The sequence below is a fragment of the Camellia sinensis genome, unplaced genomic scaffold (assembly GCF_055761805.1).
Source record: "Camellia sinensis isolate YWXY unplaced genomic scaffold, ASM5576180v1 Unanchor1, whole genome shotgun sequence".
In the NCBI taxonomy this organism is placed as follows: domain Eukaryota; kingdom Viridiplantae; phylum Streptophyta; class Magnoliopsida; order Ericales; family Theaceae; genus Camellia; species Camellia sinensis.
In genome coordinates this window covers 7,828,516-7,847,404 of record NW_028128987.1, presented here as the reverse complement: position 1 = coordinate 7,847,404, position 18,889 = coordinate 7,828,516, and the positions used below count along the sequence as shown (strand labels likewise).

Here is an 18,889-nt window from a genome sequence, read left to right as displayed (position 1 = left end):
ATGCCACATAAACATGAAAAAAATACCACTTTTAATAATATATATACAATTCTTAGTTATAAATGCAAAATGGGACATATGGATCTCTTGTTTAGTTTTTTCATTAGTGTAAATATACCACCAAATTCACAGGTTGTCAAAGATCAAATGCCGATGTATATCCAAATTTTTGTCTAATAACCAACAACTCATCACTCTACAACCTAAAAACTGAACAGAGAAATGGCAAGGCAGATCTGTTCAAAAAAATGAACCAAGGCACATCTGTTCAAAAATTTGGACAGATAATCAGAGTTATATATGTAGTTAAACCGACAAGGAAAAAATTGAATAGATAATAAAATTAGGACAGATAGATTTAAAAAAATAATAAAATTTGGATAGATATTTATTTGTTATCGGATCTCGGCGCCAAAATTTGGCTTCGAAGCCAAATGCTGTATTTCGAAGCTGATATCAATATTGGAGATATGTTTTCCTCCAAAACTATCAACATTGAGGGAAACCTTTCGCATCCGTATTTTTAGTACTTTTTGTGAATTTCGTCCGTGTCACATGACCAGGTATATTTTCAGACACAAAAGTTTTAAAACCCTTTTATTTCGTACTTGGAATTCACCTATTTGTCTATCACACAAACCCTTTATCTCTACCGACCTTCCACTTCTTTCTACTCTCTTTCCCAACTTCGTCCTCTGAAAAAGCTTTCTATCAATGGCTTCTTCTTCGTTGAAAATACCAGTCGTAGAGTGTACGAGCCCGTCTGTAACCCTGAAAAGGATCATTGACGCGGAATGTGAGAAGTACAAGGCTGGTGAGAAAAGCGCCATTGACGGACGCATCTTCACGTCATGAGCAGCAAGACTATGTGCTTGGGCTCATCTTCAAGGAGATTCTTACTGAGCTTCCAACTTTATATCCACATCTAGAAGGCCATTTTCTCCTTTGCGAAGGTGGTCTTGACTGGGGAAACTGGAGGATGAATCGCCCCCACCGTTGCTGGCGCATAGTGAGACCAGAGTGGCAAGAATGGTATGATCGGGTTGTCCTTGATAGGACTCTGGACCTTCAAAAGCTCTGCCTTTTCAACACCCTCCAACTATCCAAGTTCACTATCTCAGAGGACCCTTTCTTAATACCTACTGCCCTTTGCTTTTGGAATTCTGCCTTTAATTTCTTTCAATTCAAATGTGGGATGATGGCCCCTACTGTTCTTGATATCTGTCATCTATTAGGATTTTCCTCCATTAGAACCCCCATTGGATTAGATTACCCTGACCTACCAACCCCTTTTTCCCTCTCCTCTCTTAACTCATCCTATAGTGACTTTGTCAAGGCTGAGAATAGAAGGGAGGGCCTTGTGACTGATAGGGAATTCTTTTCTTTCATACTATATTGGCTTTGCAAATTCCTTTTCTGCACCTCTTCTCAAAGAATCATACCTGAATTCGCCCCTCTTGCCAAAGCCCTTGTTTTACAGAAAAATGTGGCCTTGGCTCCATACGTTCTAGGTCACGTATATAGAGTCTGTTCTCTTTTTTGTGAGAAACCCTTGGATGCCAATCAAGGGGGTCCATTTTGGATACTTTAGCTTTGGCTTTTTGCTTATTTTACTGAGCTAAAATCTAAATGCCTTAAATTTTTTAAGTCAAACCCTAGTACTCATGGCATGAGGCTAGCCACCGCATCACTCTATCTTTCTACCTTTGCTTTTTTACTTCCCTTTCTTCCACCAACTTCCAGCTTCCCTTCTTTCTTACAGTTTTCATCCCTTCGAACCTACTACCATTGGCCCATCTTGGTTAAAAAACTTTCTAAGTGATAAGTTCTGTGTTTCACCTCATCACAAGAACATATAAGCCTCTATTCTGATCCCTAGAGAGTTATTCATTGGGACTATGAACCCCAGAGCTTACAAATGCATACCCATCAACCAACAAACATAAGACATATGGAGGAAATTTCTAATGTCCCTCAACAAAGATTGGCTAGAGATAAATAGCCTATGCAAATTAATGGACATTCTAATGGTCAAGCTAGTAATCAGAACTATGAAAAACCATCACCTCAGTCTTGGTATGAACCTATTTCGAGGCCTATAGCAGGTCAAAATGTCTCAGTACTTAACAGTGAAGCCATACAAATTGATGGATCTGGCCCAGTACCAGAAAATAGCGTAAGAATGGTTCCAAATCCCATGTTCGAAGCCATGTCTAGCACGAGGGGGTTCACTAATCCTTTATTCGAATTTATACCCGGGCGGTTTGAAGGTTTTTCTACAACTGGAAGAGACACAACTTGTTCCAGCACCTTTCGCAGGTCCTTTCGCAGGACATGCTCAAAGGGGTCACCCATACGCCCAATAGCAGCCGGCACCACAAGGACAACCAGTCCCAAATATACCACCTTATGGACCAAGAGGACCCCAGGCACAAGGTTGTCCACCAAATCCTGTGCTTATTCCCCCAGTAATGGTTCAACAGGCACAAAATATGGTCCCTAGGAACCAAATTGCTGATATTGTTAGAGAGATGTGTGGACCAATGGCTCGGGGGGTTCAAACTCCTGTGTACAAGAAACCATATCTAGAATGGGTGGATAGGGTACATGAATACCCAAGAGGATTCAGGATACCAGACTTTGCCCTTTTTTATGGGAATGGAAACCAGTCAACGGTGGAGCATATTGCTAGGTTTGCTTCTCAATGTGACGAATTTACCAATAATGATTACATGAAGTTAAGATTGTTCCCAAATTCTCTTACAGGGGCAGCCTTCGTATGGTATATTAACCTTACGCCTGGCTCCATTCAGACTTAGCAACAAATGAAAGAGGCATTTCATGCTCAATTCTTCCAAACGGAGCCAGAAGTGTCCATGGCAGATTTGGTAAGGTTGAGCCAAAGGCCTAAGGAAAAGACTGCTTAATTTATTGCCAGATTTAAAAGAGCGCGAAACAAATGTAAGGTCATCCTACCAGAGCCAAAATTCGTGAGATTAGCTCAAAATGGCTTCGAGTTTAGACTTCGAAAGAAGTTTGACTCAATTGAGTTTAGAGACTTAGTGGAACTAACTTATAAGGTGTCTAGGTATGAAGCATTACTAGAGGAAGAACAAGATCGAAATAATGCATCATACAAGACATATTATAGAGATCCTAATTATGAGATTGATGCAGTAGAGATTGTGGGGAAAGAATATGTGATCTGTGAAACATTAATTCATAAAGACACAACAATTGACCAGCAGTTTAAAAAGAAAGACCTTCATAGGAAATACTCTTTCGATTTAACAAAGGCAGATGATATTTTTGATCATTTGCTTGCGGCCAACTTCCTTAAGTTACCAAAAGGAGTCAAAATTTCATCTCCAGATGAACTTAAAGGAAAATTGTATTGTAAATGGCATAATTCTTGGTCTCAGTCGACTAAAAACTATATTGTTTTTTGAGACAGGATCCAAGAACAAATTCGGAAAGGAAGTTTAAAATTCCCAACTGAAGCAGAAAAGGCCATGGGAATCGACAGTAATCCATTCCCAGAAGTTGGAGAAAGTGCAGCCAGTGTTGTTGTACCAGACTTCCAGAATTTATCGTTGAAAGAATTGGAAGAGGTCAATGTGCAAATGCATGTTGCCAGCCAGACTACTGTCAAGAAAGACATTAGAAGTTCACCAGTTGTTGGACAAGGCTCTACAGGTCAAGAAAAAGACTCTGATGAGGAAGCACTGGATGATGACTCTTTAGAGGCAGTAGTTATCCAAAGAATGTGCCCCAATGGGCGTGCCAAAAATATATGTTGACTTTTTGGCTTTCGAAGGTTGTTATTGTAATTGTGAGCGTGCCAAAAAGGATCAATCAGTCCTTACAAAAAATTAATCGCCAACCAATTATCAGACGATTGTGTTTTAGTTCTTTCAGGCTCAATGAAGAGGACTTTTACTGGTGGCTTGATTTAGGAGAATTAAGTAAACAACAATCAAATGAAGAATAATTGAAGCATTTCATTAAAATGAAAGACTTACAATGATCCAATTCAGCCTTGTAGAAGTTTACAGCAACAATCTACTTGAAACTACTCCTATGAATGAAGTGCAGTGCAGGAATTAAAGTACAGAAATGTAAAAAACAAGAAATGTAAAACTGGAAAGGAAATAAAGTAGAATAAAACTGATTTTTTTGATCTGAGTCTAGAGCTTTTTTCTGGGGCCTTCTCTGCTATTTATACTTCTAAAGGATGACCATCGAACTGCACTTCTAACCGTCGAATCGTTCCTCCATGATCGCTGATCATGTTGCCTTATAGTTAGCTCCACTATGCCATCACTTACAGTTAGGCTTCCTTCCTGATTTTGAATTTAAATGTGAGTAACCGTTGAAGCCACATCACTTTGCATCTCTTTGCTGATCCAGTGCTGCGCAGATCTTGTAAGAACCAATACTAACTGTCACATGTACAATCATGATCGAAAACTTAAATAGTCTTCCCGTATTGCCCTTATTTTGCCACGCGTTGAATTGTAATTGGCTTATACAAAATATGTAGCCAACAATATTTCAATAGATAAAGAAAAAAAATTGAACAGATTGATATAAATTTGAATAGATAATAAATAAAAAAAAAAATAAGGGTAGTTTGGGATGATCTAAATAAGTGTATTTTTTGACTTTTTGTGAAATATAAGTTGGGTATGTGTTGGGTTTAAAGTGATGTGGTAAAAAGGTGATGTGATGATATGACTTAAATAAGATAGTGACTTTTTCATTTTTTTAAGATACCCCAAACAAGGTCTAGAAACAAAATGTTCTCTTAAAATAACAAAAAAATTTCTCACTAAATTATTTTACAAAAGTCTCACTAATAAAAAAATATTCACTAAACTTAATACCTTATTGAATTTATCACTAATTTTCTCTATGTTAAAAAAAATAGTAATCAAAAAAATCTTTTTATTTTTTGGATAGTAGTAATCAAAAAAATCTTGATAACTGGCAAAAACAAAAAAAAACAAAAAAAACAAAAAAACAAAGAAAGGAAGAGGGCCAATCTCAGAATGTCAACTAATTAACAGGTGTCGACTAATAATTTGTGAGACGGAATCTACTGAAGAATCAAACCAAACCACACCACACCACACCACACCACACCCCGGACGGAGAGACCACCACGACCCTCCTCCCCTCCATAAACCCTTCTCTTTCTCTCTGTACTTCCTATTGATGAATGAATACTCTCAGGTATGTTGTCCAAAATTAGGGCTTTATGAGTTCATCTTCAATTCAATTCAAGTTTTATTACTTGTACTACTGAATTGTGTTCTCTACTCTCAGTTTTATCGCTTACAATTGTTGAATTCCACACTCATGCTGTGTTAGCTTCTCATATCTTCTGTTTGGTTGCACAGAAAAAAAAAGGGGGGGAAATCCCTAGAAACATTTTCTAATATTAGTTTTGAGGGTTCACAAAATTGTTTGTTAAAGTGCAGTGGAGAGCAGTTAAAAAAAAAAAAAAATTGACTGTAACTTGCATGACATGGATCAAGTGAGATTTGTATCATTCTTTATTAGTTAGTCGCCATGTTGAGTATGGAATAGATACAACATGTGCTAGTATGGGATAAGATGGGTAAAGACTTTGTGATTCGAGCAGCGGAGGGGGCAACTTTTAGGTTGTTTGTGTTGAATTATGATAAGTGAGTGAAGTTGCCAGAAAGGACTACTATTGGGTCAACGTCGATAGAGTGGGTTGTCATGGTCATCGGTTTCAGGATGTAGTGGTATGTTATGATCCTAACTTGTTCTATATTAGTAATGTGGGAGCTTGGCTATGTGAATATAAGTCTCTTGGGTACCTTCCCCTGTAAGAATTTATGTATTATTGATTGATGTCTTGATTGATAGATTACAAGATTCATTAATTACAATTCCTATACAATCTATATATAGAAGAAAATGTGGTAGTAGGTGTAGTGGAGGTGATAGTGGGTTAGGTGAAGTGGAGTGTGTAGTGGAGTAGAGGTAGGTGAAGTGGAGTGTGTAGTGGAGTAGGTGAAGGTAATGTGGTAGTAGGTGTAGTGGAGGTGATAGTGGGTTAGGTGAAGTGGAGTGTGTAGTGGAGTAGAGGTAGGTGAAGTGGAGTGTGTAGTGGAGTAGGTGAAGGTAAAGATGGGAAATTCTAACAGCCCCCCGCAAACTCAAGGAGGAGAGAAACTAACCAACTTGAGTTTGGAGAGAGTAACAAAACAAGAAAATACATAAAAATAAAAAAGGATAGGAGACACTGTATGGTCGTGTCAGACCGTTGGTGAAGACACTGTATGGGGTGTCATAACGTTGTAGAGGACACTGTATGGTGGTGTCAGACCGATGTAGAAGACAGTTTATGGGGTCATGTCGGACCGTTGTAGAAGACAATGTTGTGACAGTTTACGGAGTCTTGCTGGACCCTTGTAGAAACTAACCGGAATCAATGTCGGGACAGTTTACAGAGTCTTGTCGGACCCATAAAGGAGCTAACCGGAATCAATGTCGGGACAGTTTACAGAGTCTTGTCGGACACTTGTAAAAACTAACCGGAATCAATGTCGGGACAGTTTACAGAGTCTTGTCGGACTCTTAAAAAGTTGCACCCTCAAAAGGTGTGCCCAATTTTGTCAAAAGGCGTGCCATCAAAAGGCGTGCCCAATTCATCAAAAGGCGTGCCATCAAAAGGCGTGCCATCAAAAGGCGTGTCCACTTTGTCAAAAGATGTGCCATGAAAAGGCGTGCCAGTTTGTCGGGCGGCAAGAGGCGCGCGATACGCGTGGCTGCCTCGGCTATTTAACCAAGACGAAGGCTGAGGCTGAGGCATACCATTCTGAAACCTCTGAAACCAACCCTTCGCTGAAAAAACTCTGCCTCTGCGGAGAGAGAAACTGTGGAACACTTTGTTGCCATTCTGTCACCAACCCTTCCGAACATTACCAGTCTGAAATTGCTATTTCGCTGAAACACTTAGCAACCCAAAAACATGGCCTCTTCTTCCCGTCCAGCTACCCAGAACCTGCTCACGCTCTTTCCAGAACTGAACGAGCCCACAAGAGAAATAACTGGTGCGGTGGCCAGTGAACCTCAACCAAACACCTCTGGTTTTGCTCCATTGAACTTTCCGATGCGGTCGGTGGAGCAAAAAGTGGCGGTGCAAACTGATATTGAGGCTAATCAGTATACTCTGAAGTCATGCGTGGAAACCATGACGGCGGTCACAAATTTGTCGAACCGGCTGCAGAGTAGGACAAATGAGGTGCAGCATTTAAATTCCCAGCTGGCTCTGCTCCAACGCATGTATAAGGATGCGCGAGCAGAGATAAGTGTGCTGAAAGCAGAAAATAAGGAGCTGAAGCGGAAGGCCACTGTGATGTTCCGATTTGGAGGTCCGCCGTATGCTGCAGTGGAGGAGTATGGAGGAGTGAACGTGCTCGGCGGCGTAGGAAACACGGAGGCAGCACCGTCAAGGGCCGCCCAGGACGGAGGAAAGAAGAAGAGATCTGCAGCAGAGTAGAGAAGAAAAATCCCACTGTGGGTGTTGGGTGTGTTATGGTGGTTTTTTTTTTTTTTTTTTTTTTTTTTTTTTTTTTTTTTTTTTCTCGTGTAAAATTATGATCGGGGTTGATCCTGACATGAATAAAATAAGTGTGTTTGGCAAACTCGAATGGTAGGTGTGGTAAGGCAGAAAAATCAACTGGAATGAATTTTTTTTTTTTTTTTTTTTTTTTTTTTGTGAAAATAATAATAATAATAATAATAATAATAATAATATTAATATGGAAATCATGGAGTGGGCGGTGGTACAAAAATATTGTGTAGAAAAAGAGGGAGATGGTGGAAAAGAGAGGCCACTCATGTTATTAAAATAAATTAAGGAATTAAAAAAAGTGATATTGGTTTTGTTTTCAAAAAGATGGATTAAAATAAATATAAAAAAAGAAAAAGAAAGTGGAGACCATGATGAAAGGTGGGAACAAGTGTGCTGGTGCTGTGTTGTAATGGTCAGAAAGAGAGATAAGAAAATAAAATAAAATAAATTTCAAGGTGCTGTGTTGTAATGGCATTGAAATATCCACCATCATAAAGAGTATCAGTGGTGCTGCATATGTTTATGAGCATTATTTGAGGCCTTTCTTTCTTAACCCACAGCAGACTGTTAACGTCTAGTATGTCCCAAGGAAGAAGGACATCTTCAGTAAGCCAGATGACATTCTAACTGCTGCTGAGAAGTACATAGAAGAACATGGCCCGGAAGCATTTGAGAAGCTTGTTAGCAAGGATAGGGAAACCAAGTTCAGGAGTAGCAATTACATGTATTTTGATGAGGACCACAGCTATTGAGCCTTGTTTGGCTGAGGGAAACACCTTTTTTCCGCTGCTGTTAGGAGTATCTTTCCGGTGGAGAAGCTGCTATGGACTATTTGGGGAGAGTGATGTCGAAAGCCGGAGCCTTGGATCTCGCCACCGGCGTCGGCGGAAAGATCGAGAAAGACGATGTTCTCTCCGCTGTCCAGAAGTATGAGCAGTATCACGGCTACTATGATGCCGAGAGAGAATGAGATGTTATGAAGATATGATGAGGAGGTAGGTATGTAGTAGACAATTCTAGCGGACTAGGTTGAGGTCCGGCGGGCGGCCAAGGCGAGGTTGCCGCCCGCCGGTGAAGCGAAAAAATATTAAATTCTTAACCTTGTTCTGATACCATGTAAGAATTTATGTATTATTGATTGATGTCTTGATTGATAGATTACAAGATTCATTAATTACAATTCCTATACAATCTATATATAGAAGAAAATGTGGTAGTAGGTGTAGTGGAGGTGATAGTGGGTTAGGTGAAGTGGAGTGTGTAGTGGAGTAGAGGTAGGTGAAGTGGAGTGTGTAGTGGAGTAGGTGAAGGTAATGTGGTAGTAGGTGTAGTGGAGGTGATAGTGGGTTAGGTGAAGTGGAGTGTGTAGTGGAGTAGAGGTAGGTGAAGTGGAGTGTGTAGTGGAGTAGGTGAAGGTAAAGATGGGAAATTCTAACAGCCCCCCGCAAACTCAAGGAGGAGAGAAACTAACCAACTTGAGTTTGGAGAGAGTAACAAAACAAGAAAATACATAAAAATAAAAAAGGATAGGAGACACTGTATGGTCGTGTCAGACCGTTGGTGAAGACACTAACGGTGATATCACGTCATCTGTATCACCATCCAATAACTTATTTCCATTGACCCTACCATTTATATGTGGCAAGGTAGCTATTCATTGAAAGAGGGGTTCACTCTTATGCTCATTGTTGGTTGGTGATACCACATCATCATACTGAAATTTTACTCTTCCCTTACAAGTTGGTTTTCATGAGTGAGCTTTACCTAGGATTTTTGTATCAATTGATATTGAAGAGAGCTATGAAAGGTTTCTCCTCAAGAGAGTTTTAAGAATTTAAAAATGTAAATACAGAAAGTGACCAACCCTACTTACTTGAGTTGATAATGCCCTACCTTTTCACAGATTGTCTTTCCACTTCCAAATCATAGAGATGGGAAAGTAGAAACCCTAATTATTTTTCCTGTTAAGTGATAATTTGAGTTCAGATATGCCTATTTGTGTGTGTAATATTTACTATCTTGGCTTCAAAATTTGAGATTCACAACTTTGATTTTTCCCCAATATGGCTCCGCAAGATCCAAACAACACCTTAAGTAGATCCTCTACCCCCTATATAGATTCTCTTTGTTCAAAGGAATTTCTTCTTTTGGTTATTCAAATTGGGAAATTGTCCGTTAATAGGACTATAACAATGTGGACTGGTGGTGAAATATGAAATTTGTTGTAAAAAAAAAAAAATTAAAAAAAAAATAAATTCTGGGCTTGTATATGACTATAAATTATCATTTTTATTAGAGTACAAATGTCTATAACATATGTGGGATTCAAAGAAGTGGTTGTAATTGTAAGTCATGCTTGACTTTCCAAATTAGTCTGCCCCTCTTGATATAGCGATCTCTATTGTATCAGTGAATCCCAAAGTGGCTCGAATTTGTATGTTTGTAACGCCTTGTGTTCATCAGTGGTTAACTTTGAATTTTCCTAGTGATATATCCCTTAATTTGAACCCCATTCAGTCTTAATTTCCCCGATTTCTTGGATAGTTTATTTTATTAGACCTGGGTGTCATTATTTTGGATTTGAACAATTGAATTTTATGATTATTTTCATCTGTTATGATTTCTATATTTATTAGCAACCACCTTAGGCAACTTTTTCGTAGCAGTACATGAATGAAATATTCCTTTGTCTTTTTTTTCTATATTAATATATTAATATTGGCTTCTTTGATTTTTCTATTGCTGTTGTGAGGATTTGTTTTTTTAATTTAAATTGGGGGGGGGGGGAGGGGGAATGGGTTATGGGTGTATTGGTATTTTGTGGACTGGTGACAAAATTGTGAAAGTATTACGCCAGATGTATCAAAAAAGGAAAAAATAAATAAATAAATAAAAATCCTTGAGCCTGTTTTAATCGAAGGACATCCTATTTTTGTTTATCCTTTGAAATTGGTGGTTGTTCCTGATACAACTACATGATTAACGTGTGAATACAGTGATAGGTCGACTTAATCAGTAATGTTTTCTGGTCAAAGCGTGTGTATCGGAGGGATCTTGTGTTATCAACAATGAATTTTGGGTTTCTGAGTAATATCCCATGGTTTAGGGCCCATGCAAACAAAGACATGGGGACAAACTTTATGTCCACAACTGCACTTCTGGAAACACCTAAACAAAGAGCTCATTTCAATATCAAGTTGTGGGGTTGGTCTCTTCTTGCATTTGTTCCTTCGTTTATCAATGCTGGTGACAAAATTCAAGTACCATCTGTTGTTAACAAGGAATTGAAAAAGCGTGCACGACCTAGTCGTGTTATTGACTCTAGCGTTGGGTATTCCAATATACGCTTCAGACCATACGTTTCGAAGGTTCCATGGCATACAGGCGCGAGGGGATTTCTTTCTCAGTTGTTCCCTCGATACGGGCATTACTGTGGACCCAATTGGTCAAGTGGTAAAGATGGAGGGTCTCTTCTATGGGACAAGCGCCCAATTGATTGGTTGGACTTTTGCTGCTACTGCCATGACATTGGTTATGACACTCATGATCAGGCCGAGCTTTTGAAGGCAGACCTAGCATTTCTTGAGTGCTTGGAAAGGCCTCACATGATTACAAAAGGGAATGCTCATGTTGCTCATCTTTACAAGACAATGTGCATTTCAGGTACTTATAGCATTCTGTCATTGTTTTTCAGGGTTCTTTGAATTAAATTGCAATTAATGCATTAGTGTTTTCTCCTTTTTTTTTTTTTTTTTTTTGGGTGTGTGTTGGCTATGGATTCTTTGTTCTTTCTTGTTGATGAAATTGTTGTTTTGCTTCGTCTTTTTTATGTATGTCTAAATTGCAGGTCTCAAGAACATACTTATACCGTACAGAAAACACCTTTTGAAATTACAGTCGGGGCAGTTATCACTATTAGTTGGGTTTGGATGGCTAAGCAATATGAAATGGAAAGGATGGAATCTGCAGAAAACTTGAAAGACAGATTAATCATGAGTTACAAAAAGGTACTCAGCTAGACTATGTCAATTGAATCAATTATGGTTCAAATTTGTTTTTTGGAGGAGATTTGAAAATTTGGAAGTCTTGTTTTGCTTCCTCCAAACTGCATATTATGTAAATAGTTGTTTTCACAACATTAATGGTTGCTTTCTGGTGCCATTAGGATTAAAGAGATGTTAGTGTTCTTTAGAATCTGTTTCTGTAATTTCTGATTGTATGTATAGTCACCTTTGTTCTTTCTATATTCTTTTATGCTAAATCTATTATTATAGTCACTGTATTTACATAATCACCTATTTCCTTTTCTATATTTCTTCAGAATCTCTTTTCTTTTTCTATAGTTATCGATTGAAGTTCAAGCCATATATGCCTTTTAGGACTGGCCCTTTTGTCGCTTATAGCTGTTCATTCTTTCGAAGAAGGTGATCAATAGTTATTTCAATCACTACAATTTGCTTGTTTTTGCATAATTCTTCCTTGAGTTACCATTGTCAGACTTGAGCATGTAAAATAGGAATCTGTATGTCAGATTTACTGTTTGGTTATGTTTTCACTTTTTTCGTGTTTTTGGAAAACAAAACATGAAAGTTTAAAAAAATAAAAATAAAAATAAAATAGAAAAGCCATAATTTTCATGTTTTGATTTTTGTGCAAAAATATTTTTCGAAATGAAAACTGCTTTTTGGTGTTACTTAATAAGTGAGTTGCTTTCAGAAAATTTGTTAAAAAACAGTTTTTTGGAAACATTTTGCCAAGCAAATTGGGTTTTGCACAATGTTTCAGACCCCCACTGGGGGTGACCCCCAGGATCCCAGTGGGGTTTGATTAGCCACAATTTTTTTTTTTTTTTTTCTTCTTCCAATAATCAAGTCCAATAATCAAGTCTCACGTGTGTATGGGGGGTGGTGGGGGTGGAGAAAACTGGGGGTACCAATCACAGTTGTGTTTTTTGAGAAAACGAGAATATAAAACATAAAATGAAAACTCAGTCAAGCTGGTGCCCTAGTCCTGTGTGTAAGTATTTAAATTGCTCACCCATGTATTCATTTTGTTGTTTTCAAGAGATCTACAACTTTTCTACATCATGCTTATTTAAATATGGAGCTTCAAATTAGTGTGCTTGTAGTGAAAGGGGATGTGGGCCTGCAGGCTTAAGTCATCCACTTGTTTGGGTATTGTCCGGTTATCTCCTATCGTAAATCAATCTCTCTCTCACTCTCTCTCAATTTCATGTAATATATATATATATATATATGTTAACCTTGTATTTAATTAATTAATTAATTGTGTTAGTGTCAGTTTACTCTTATATATCTCTGAAGTTTATTTTACATCATTAATGATGAATTAGAAGTGTTTGATTAGAACTCATAAATATTTTTATTTCAATAAATTGAAGTGATGAGCGAATGAGAGTGCATTGAGTAGGATAGGAAGGAGCAACATTGGTGCGGATACAAAGTCTACGTCAGACCGTAGACCTTAATAATATATTATTCACATGTCTATTTTTATTATTATTATATTATATAATCCCACAGCTTGGCCACAGCGTTGTGAGGACTGGCATAATGGTCTTAGGCATTCCTTCTTCTTAAGCGCGTGGTTACAATCTCACTCACCCCATCTATTTTGTGGACTGCTTTATTTGCACCCAACTATTCTCACACCATCTTTTTGTTTTGTTTTGTTTTTTTAAATTTTAAATTACATTTGTGTCCTTCAACTAAATTATTTTCTTTGGACAATATTTTAAGACTTGATCTTTTAGTATACACTTCTACACACCACTAGTCACCACCATCGTCATGGTGATGATGGCAGTGTCAAGTGATACTATGAAGCCCTTTCCTCCTCCTCCACCTCCACCAACGTCTAGCACCACTCTACTAGAGTGACCTCCAATCCCCTACCATTGAAACCCTTCCTCTCTAGCCACTGTCATAGCTCCCTAATCCCGTTGTCCCACCACTTTTTGTCCTTATATCTACCACTATCGTAGCCTTCACCCTTATAATCTTGCACACACACACAGACGTAGAGAGAGAGAGAGAGAGAGAGAGTTTTTCCAGATCTAGGATTTGAAGAAGATGATGAAAGAAAGAAGATGAAAGAGGGCTAAGAGTGGCAGTGGAGGGGGCTACGAAGGTAAGGATGAGATAATAGAGGCAACAGAGAGAAGATGGGATGATGATGGTTACAAAGAGCAAAGAAGGATGGAGGATAGAATCCTTCATTGAGGTTTGCAATCACATTTCAAGTTATCCCTTTGGTTACTCAATCGTTGGTTCAATTAACAGAATTTGTCAAAGTCAACAATTGAATTTCTAAAATGGCAATTGTATCCCTATCTTAAGCTAACATAGTGAGCCAACTCATCATTAGCATCTTCTCTCTATCTCACAAACAAAGCACTCATCCCTTTAAACAACCCATTTCTATCTCTCTCTCTACCGATTTTTCTCTCTTTGATCTTTCTTGTACTAAATTGCTCTTTGAACCACCTCTTTGATGGTTGGAGATGGAGGTGAATAGTTGAAGGAGATGACCTAAGTTAGTTTTTGGTAAGAGATGGTACTAAAGTTGGTTTTTGACAAGAGGTGGTGATTGAAGGTGGATACCACTAATAGGCGATGGATATTCATGGCCAAAGGTTGTTGTCGACTGCGGGACGTAGTGGTCGAAGGTGGTTGTTGAAAGAAGTTATAACGGTTCCGGTTTAGACTCGACCCATTTCATGCTCTTAGATCCAGGATTATGTACTTCTCATTGTTGTTCATATTCTTTGTCATCTTATTAGTAGTTGAGTTGAGTTGTTGGTCATTTGATACATGGTGAGAGTTAGTTTTTCAAAAGAGTTGTTGTTATGTTTTTTGCTTGTTCACTTGAGCGGTGTTTTGGTCGCTCGAGCGGTTTTAAGATCTTTCAGTATTTTACAGATCTGCAAAACTTCTGGAAGTAGGGTGATCTTCACTCGAGCAATCTTTCTTGCGCTCAAGCGGACTTCTTATGTCTGCAAAACTTCTGGAAATGAGTCATCATGAGCTCAAGCGGTGTTTTGGTCACTCGAGCGGTATCACTTATTGTGTTTGATACTCAAGCGGTGTTTTAGTCGCTTGAGCAGTCTGCACATATATCAGTTCGGGAAAAGGGTTTTTGAATCATTTTTTTTCATTTCCTCTCTCTCTCTAAAACCTCTTAAACCCTAATTTATTTACTCTCTCTCTAGTTTTTGCTTAAAACCTCAAATACTTCATCATCCGTTGATTTCTCCACCATTGCTCCTTGGAGAAAAATGTAGAGCTCGTAGAAAGTTTCATTCTAATCGGAGAGGATCTCATTTTCGACTCCGTCAAGGTTTCACTCTTGCTCTTTTCCTCTTCTACTCTTAAGGTAGACATTTCTTCAATCTCTTGTATGTTTCTTAGCTTAGTTATTTGCTTTTAGTAAAGTGTTGGGTGATTTGGGGGTTTTGAGTTAAACCTAGGGTTTGGTGTTGAAAAGTAAAAGAGGGATTTTTCAAATAAATTTTTGAAAAGGACTGTGGATGTGTATATATTGTTGGATTGTGTTGGAAACTTCCCTTTCAAATGTGATTTTGAAAATAAAGAAGGTTTTGTTGATAAATCATTGATGTTGGTTTATAAAGGAAAATGAAATAATGTTGGATTTTGAAAGGATATAAAAAAGGGTATCTGCTGATGATGAGAGTGGAGTTGGATATTTATTACGACTCTCATTTTGAAATTTTGAGATTTTATCTATTGTTGGAAAAATTATTTGTTGAGTATAAATATCTATTTTAGACTATTGGTGGAGGATAACTTTGATTGTTATAGAAATTGCATGAGAATTAGGTTAAATTGAAAATAATTTCTCATACATCTTGCATTGAGAATTGCTTCATACTTGAAAATTGAAAATGTATTGTTTTTTAGAAAAATGGGTGTACACCTTGGTGAATCTAGTTAGGGGGTGTAATTGTGGTTATTATGTTGGCCTGTGTGTCCATGGTGAAAGTCTAGAAACTTGCGCGGTTAGGTGGCAATCCTTTCGATTAGTACTGGTAAAATGGCTTTGGTAGTGCTTGTATAGCCTATTGGCAGACACGTACCTAGAGATTCTCAATGTTTTGTATCCACTGTCCTATTTTCTGACATAAAGGTATATTTTCATGAATTGAAATATATTGATAAAGGCGTTGCATTATTTTGAGATGGAAAAGTATAATGTTTGACAAATGGCCATGTGCATTCACGTTATAACTTTGCTAAGTTCCATACATTGTGTTAAAGTATCTCTACTAGGTTTTAGCTCACCTTATGTGGAAAACTGTTACCCAAAAGACAACCTAAGAGGGGGGTGAATTATGTTTTTACAATTAAAATTAATAATACCCTAATAAAAATTATGACGAGCACAATAGATAAATATAATTAATAAAATAAAAATAATTAAAAGAAGTGTCTTGACAACTATGTTAATTAATGATTTTAGCACAGTAAAAATGTGAAATATAGTTATGGCAATTTAAAATAAAATAAAGAGATAAGAGAAAGAGAGGCAAACAAATTCATAGTGGTTCGGTTTCAACTCGGCCTACATCCACTCCTCAAGCTTCACTTGAGATTTTCCACTATCTTCTAACTTCACAAGGGTGCTAGCAACCTCTTTACAAATGGAGCAATCCTCCACGGATTTTACACATACTTCACAAGCCTAAACCCTTGCAAATTTTAGGTGATTCACAATCACTCTCAAGATTTCAAGAACACAGTGTTTGCAACACTTTTACAAAATGAAATGATATTTTTGCTTTAAAAGAAAGTTTATAATAAATATCTCTCAAAGATAGATATATAAAATGAAGTTTTGATTTTTCTGTAAACCTCACACAGGAAAGATGGACATAAAGCTATAAGGCTCTGTGTATAATTTCTGAGAATAAATGTGAGTAATTATAGATCAAAAAATATTTTCAGGTTTTTTTGTAACTTATTTACATTAGAGGCTTTAGTATATATAATGAAAATTATAATCGTTTATAGCCATTGTATTCATTTGAATTTATACCCGTTTATAGTCGTTGTAATCATTTGAATTTATAGCCGTTGTTGTAGTGACCCTCATTCCTCACCTTAGCCTCGGGCATGAGCATTTGTATAATCTTGTTTTGCTAAGTTGCAGTAGTAAATTTTCTTGACTTGTCTTAACTAGAATGAGATTTTGTCTTGGTTTGTACTTATGTGAAATTTACTTGTTGAGTCTTGTTCTTTCTAGTGAGTCTAGCCGAGGTCACCTTAAAGCTAGAACCGTCTTGAAACCACTTTGGTTGACCTCTACCTTCGTCTCGGCATATTGGCCGAGATGTCATTTTCTAGGCCGAGGTGTATCATCAAGGCCGAGAAGTGTATCATCTAGGTCAAGATGTTATCCTTGAACCCAAGTGATCTTGTTCCGGATTGGTGCGACCTAGACCGAGGTGTGGCACATCTAGGCCGAGGTGTGGCACAGCTAGGTCAAGTGTTGTCCGTCCCAGCCGGGATCATAGATACCTCACCTACCGGAGCCGATGTTTTTCACCCGATGTCAGTACCTTGTCAGAATGCCATGTTGCTATACTTGTTAAACACCCTTTCACCATACTTTGTCTGGTCTGTCAGCCACCTTTTCGGGGAGAACCAACCAGCCGTTGCCACGTGTCCGAGCTGAATGTTAAATCAGCCGGCAGTGAGTAGAACCTATCATTTTGTATCATATCCTTGCCTTGAGAGAGAGAAGCTCTAAAAGGAAGAAGGAGATTTAGAGTGAAGGAGTGGATCTTCGAGCTTGATTCTTAGAGATCTAACCATTAAACTCGTGTATTAAGGTTAGATTCTTGACCTACTCTTGTTGTTCTTGTTAATCATCTAGCTGCATTGCATGATCGAACCTGATTTGCAAGCCATGCATTGATTGAAAGTCTGGTTTTAGAAAGAGAAAGTAGTATTCATATGTTCTTGAATGAAAGCCTTGTTTGATCCGAAAGTTTGCATTAAAATTCATGCTTTTGTGTTTGTTTGCGTAAGATCTTCGTGTATGAGTACCCAGGTTCATGTTTTTAAATTCATAGCATAAAGTTCTAGATTTCGTAGTAACAAGTTAAGATTGAACATTCATGTGTTTCATGTTCTTCAACAGAGGGAAACCCAGATTTTCCCGACTTCATTTCCTTGAGCGTGGCCACCGGGACCACACCTCAGCAAGAAGGTGTGGGACCTCGGCAATAGCCTGGTTGGTACCCAGCATGTTTTCCCGAGAGAAGAAACAGTGTTTTGTCTTGGTTCGACTTAGTTTTGAAGGGATGCCGAGAACATTTGCATCCATGTAAAGCTTGTTTGAAAGTGCATTCAATAGACCTTGCCATGTGTTTATAGGACTTGGATTCTCGCTTGACCCCGACGTTGAAGAACGAGGTGAGTGGTATTTTTAATAAAACTATGTTATTAAGTTTTGATAAAGTTTTTCCTTGCTTGTTTTGGGAAAAGTATTTGTTAAGCATGAATGACTATCCCTATTTTGTGTATCAAGTATTAGCCTTGGTTGACAATCTTGAAAAGTCCGTACGTGCTAGGGAACTATAAGCATTTGTAGCACAATCTTGAAAAGTCCGTACGTGCTAGGGGACTATAAGCATTTGTAGCACAACCTTTGTTAATGTCATCCCTTGGAACCTGAAAGCCTTGAAAGACTTTAATTGTCTAGACTTGAAAGATTTGTTAGATAAACTTGATTTGCCCTTGGGTTTTGTACAAGATGTGTTATGCTTTGATTTGATAAAGATTTCGGATAACATTCATGTAGACCCCTTTATTATTTATACCATTCACTGAGTATCCAAACTCACCCCTCTCTATATATATGTAGGTGACGAGCAGGACGGCGGTGACGCCTAGATGTACTTGCCACTTGTTTTGGATTTTGTACTTTTGCAGCATCTTGAAGATTATGCTTCTTAGTTGTATTTCATTGTACCTTGTTGTAGACACCCCATTTTTGACCGACCTTAAGACTCAGACGTCACCGATTGAGCGCTTGGTGATATTACATAATGTGCTCGTTCAGAAGTTTCAGAGTCGCGGCCGTGAGCCCTGCCTCCGGACTTCCGAACCCTCTTTTGCGCTTTGCCTCGGTTTGCGAACCAGGCTCGGTTTTCTCTGTTTCTTTTCTTGAGGGGAGGGAGAGGTCCCGTAGACCATCTCTCAGTGGCCGTGGGCTACATTTCATGGCCGTAGG

At 38.2% G+C, this 18,889-nt stretch overlaps 1 protein-coding gene across 4 annotated transcripts; it reads left to right on the top strand.

The window, feature by feature from the left end:
* Positions 1 to 5,051: 5,051 nt before the first annotated feature.
* Positions 5,052 to 18,640, top strand: LOC114258301 (uncharacterized). 4 transcript variants are annotated; one of them, XR_014357478.1, is made up of 5 exons: positions 5,052 to 5,235; positions 10,609 to 11,275; positions 11,460 to 11,619; positions 17,795 to 18,069; positions 18,521 to 18,634. XR_014357478.1 is itself a non-coding variant. In XM_082910476.1 (4 exons), the coding sequence occupies exons 2-3, from the start codon at positions 10,681 to 10,683 to the stop codon at positions 11,588 to 11,590; spliced, it is 726 nt and encodes a 241-aa protein (XP_082766602.1). In that variant the 5' UTR covers positions 5,052 to 5,235; positions 10,609 to 10,680; the 3' UTR covers positions 11,591 to 11,619; positions 18,521 to 18,640. The 4 variants fall into 4 exon arrangements, 3 of the variants coding, with proteins under 3 accessions (XP_082766602.1, XP_082766603.1, XP_028054051.2); XM_082910476.1 differs by lacking the exon at positions 17,795 to 18,069 and having other exon boundaries at positions 18,521 to 18,640; XM_082910477.1 differs by lacking the exons at positions 17,795 to 18,069; positions 18,521 to 18,634 and adding an exon at positions 11,956 to 12,243.
* Positions 18,641 to 18,889: the final 249 nt, after the last annotated feature.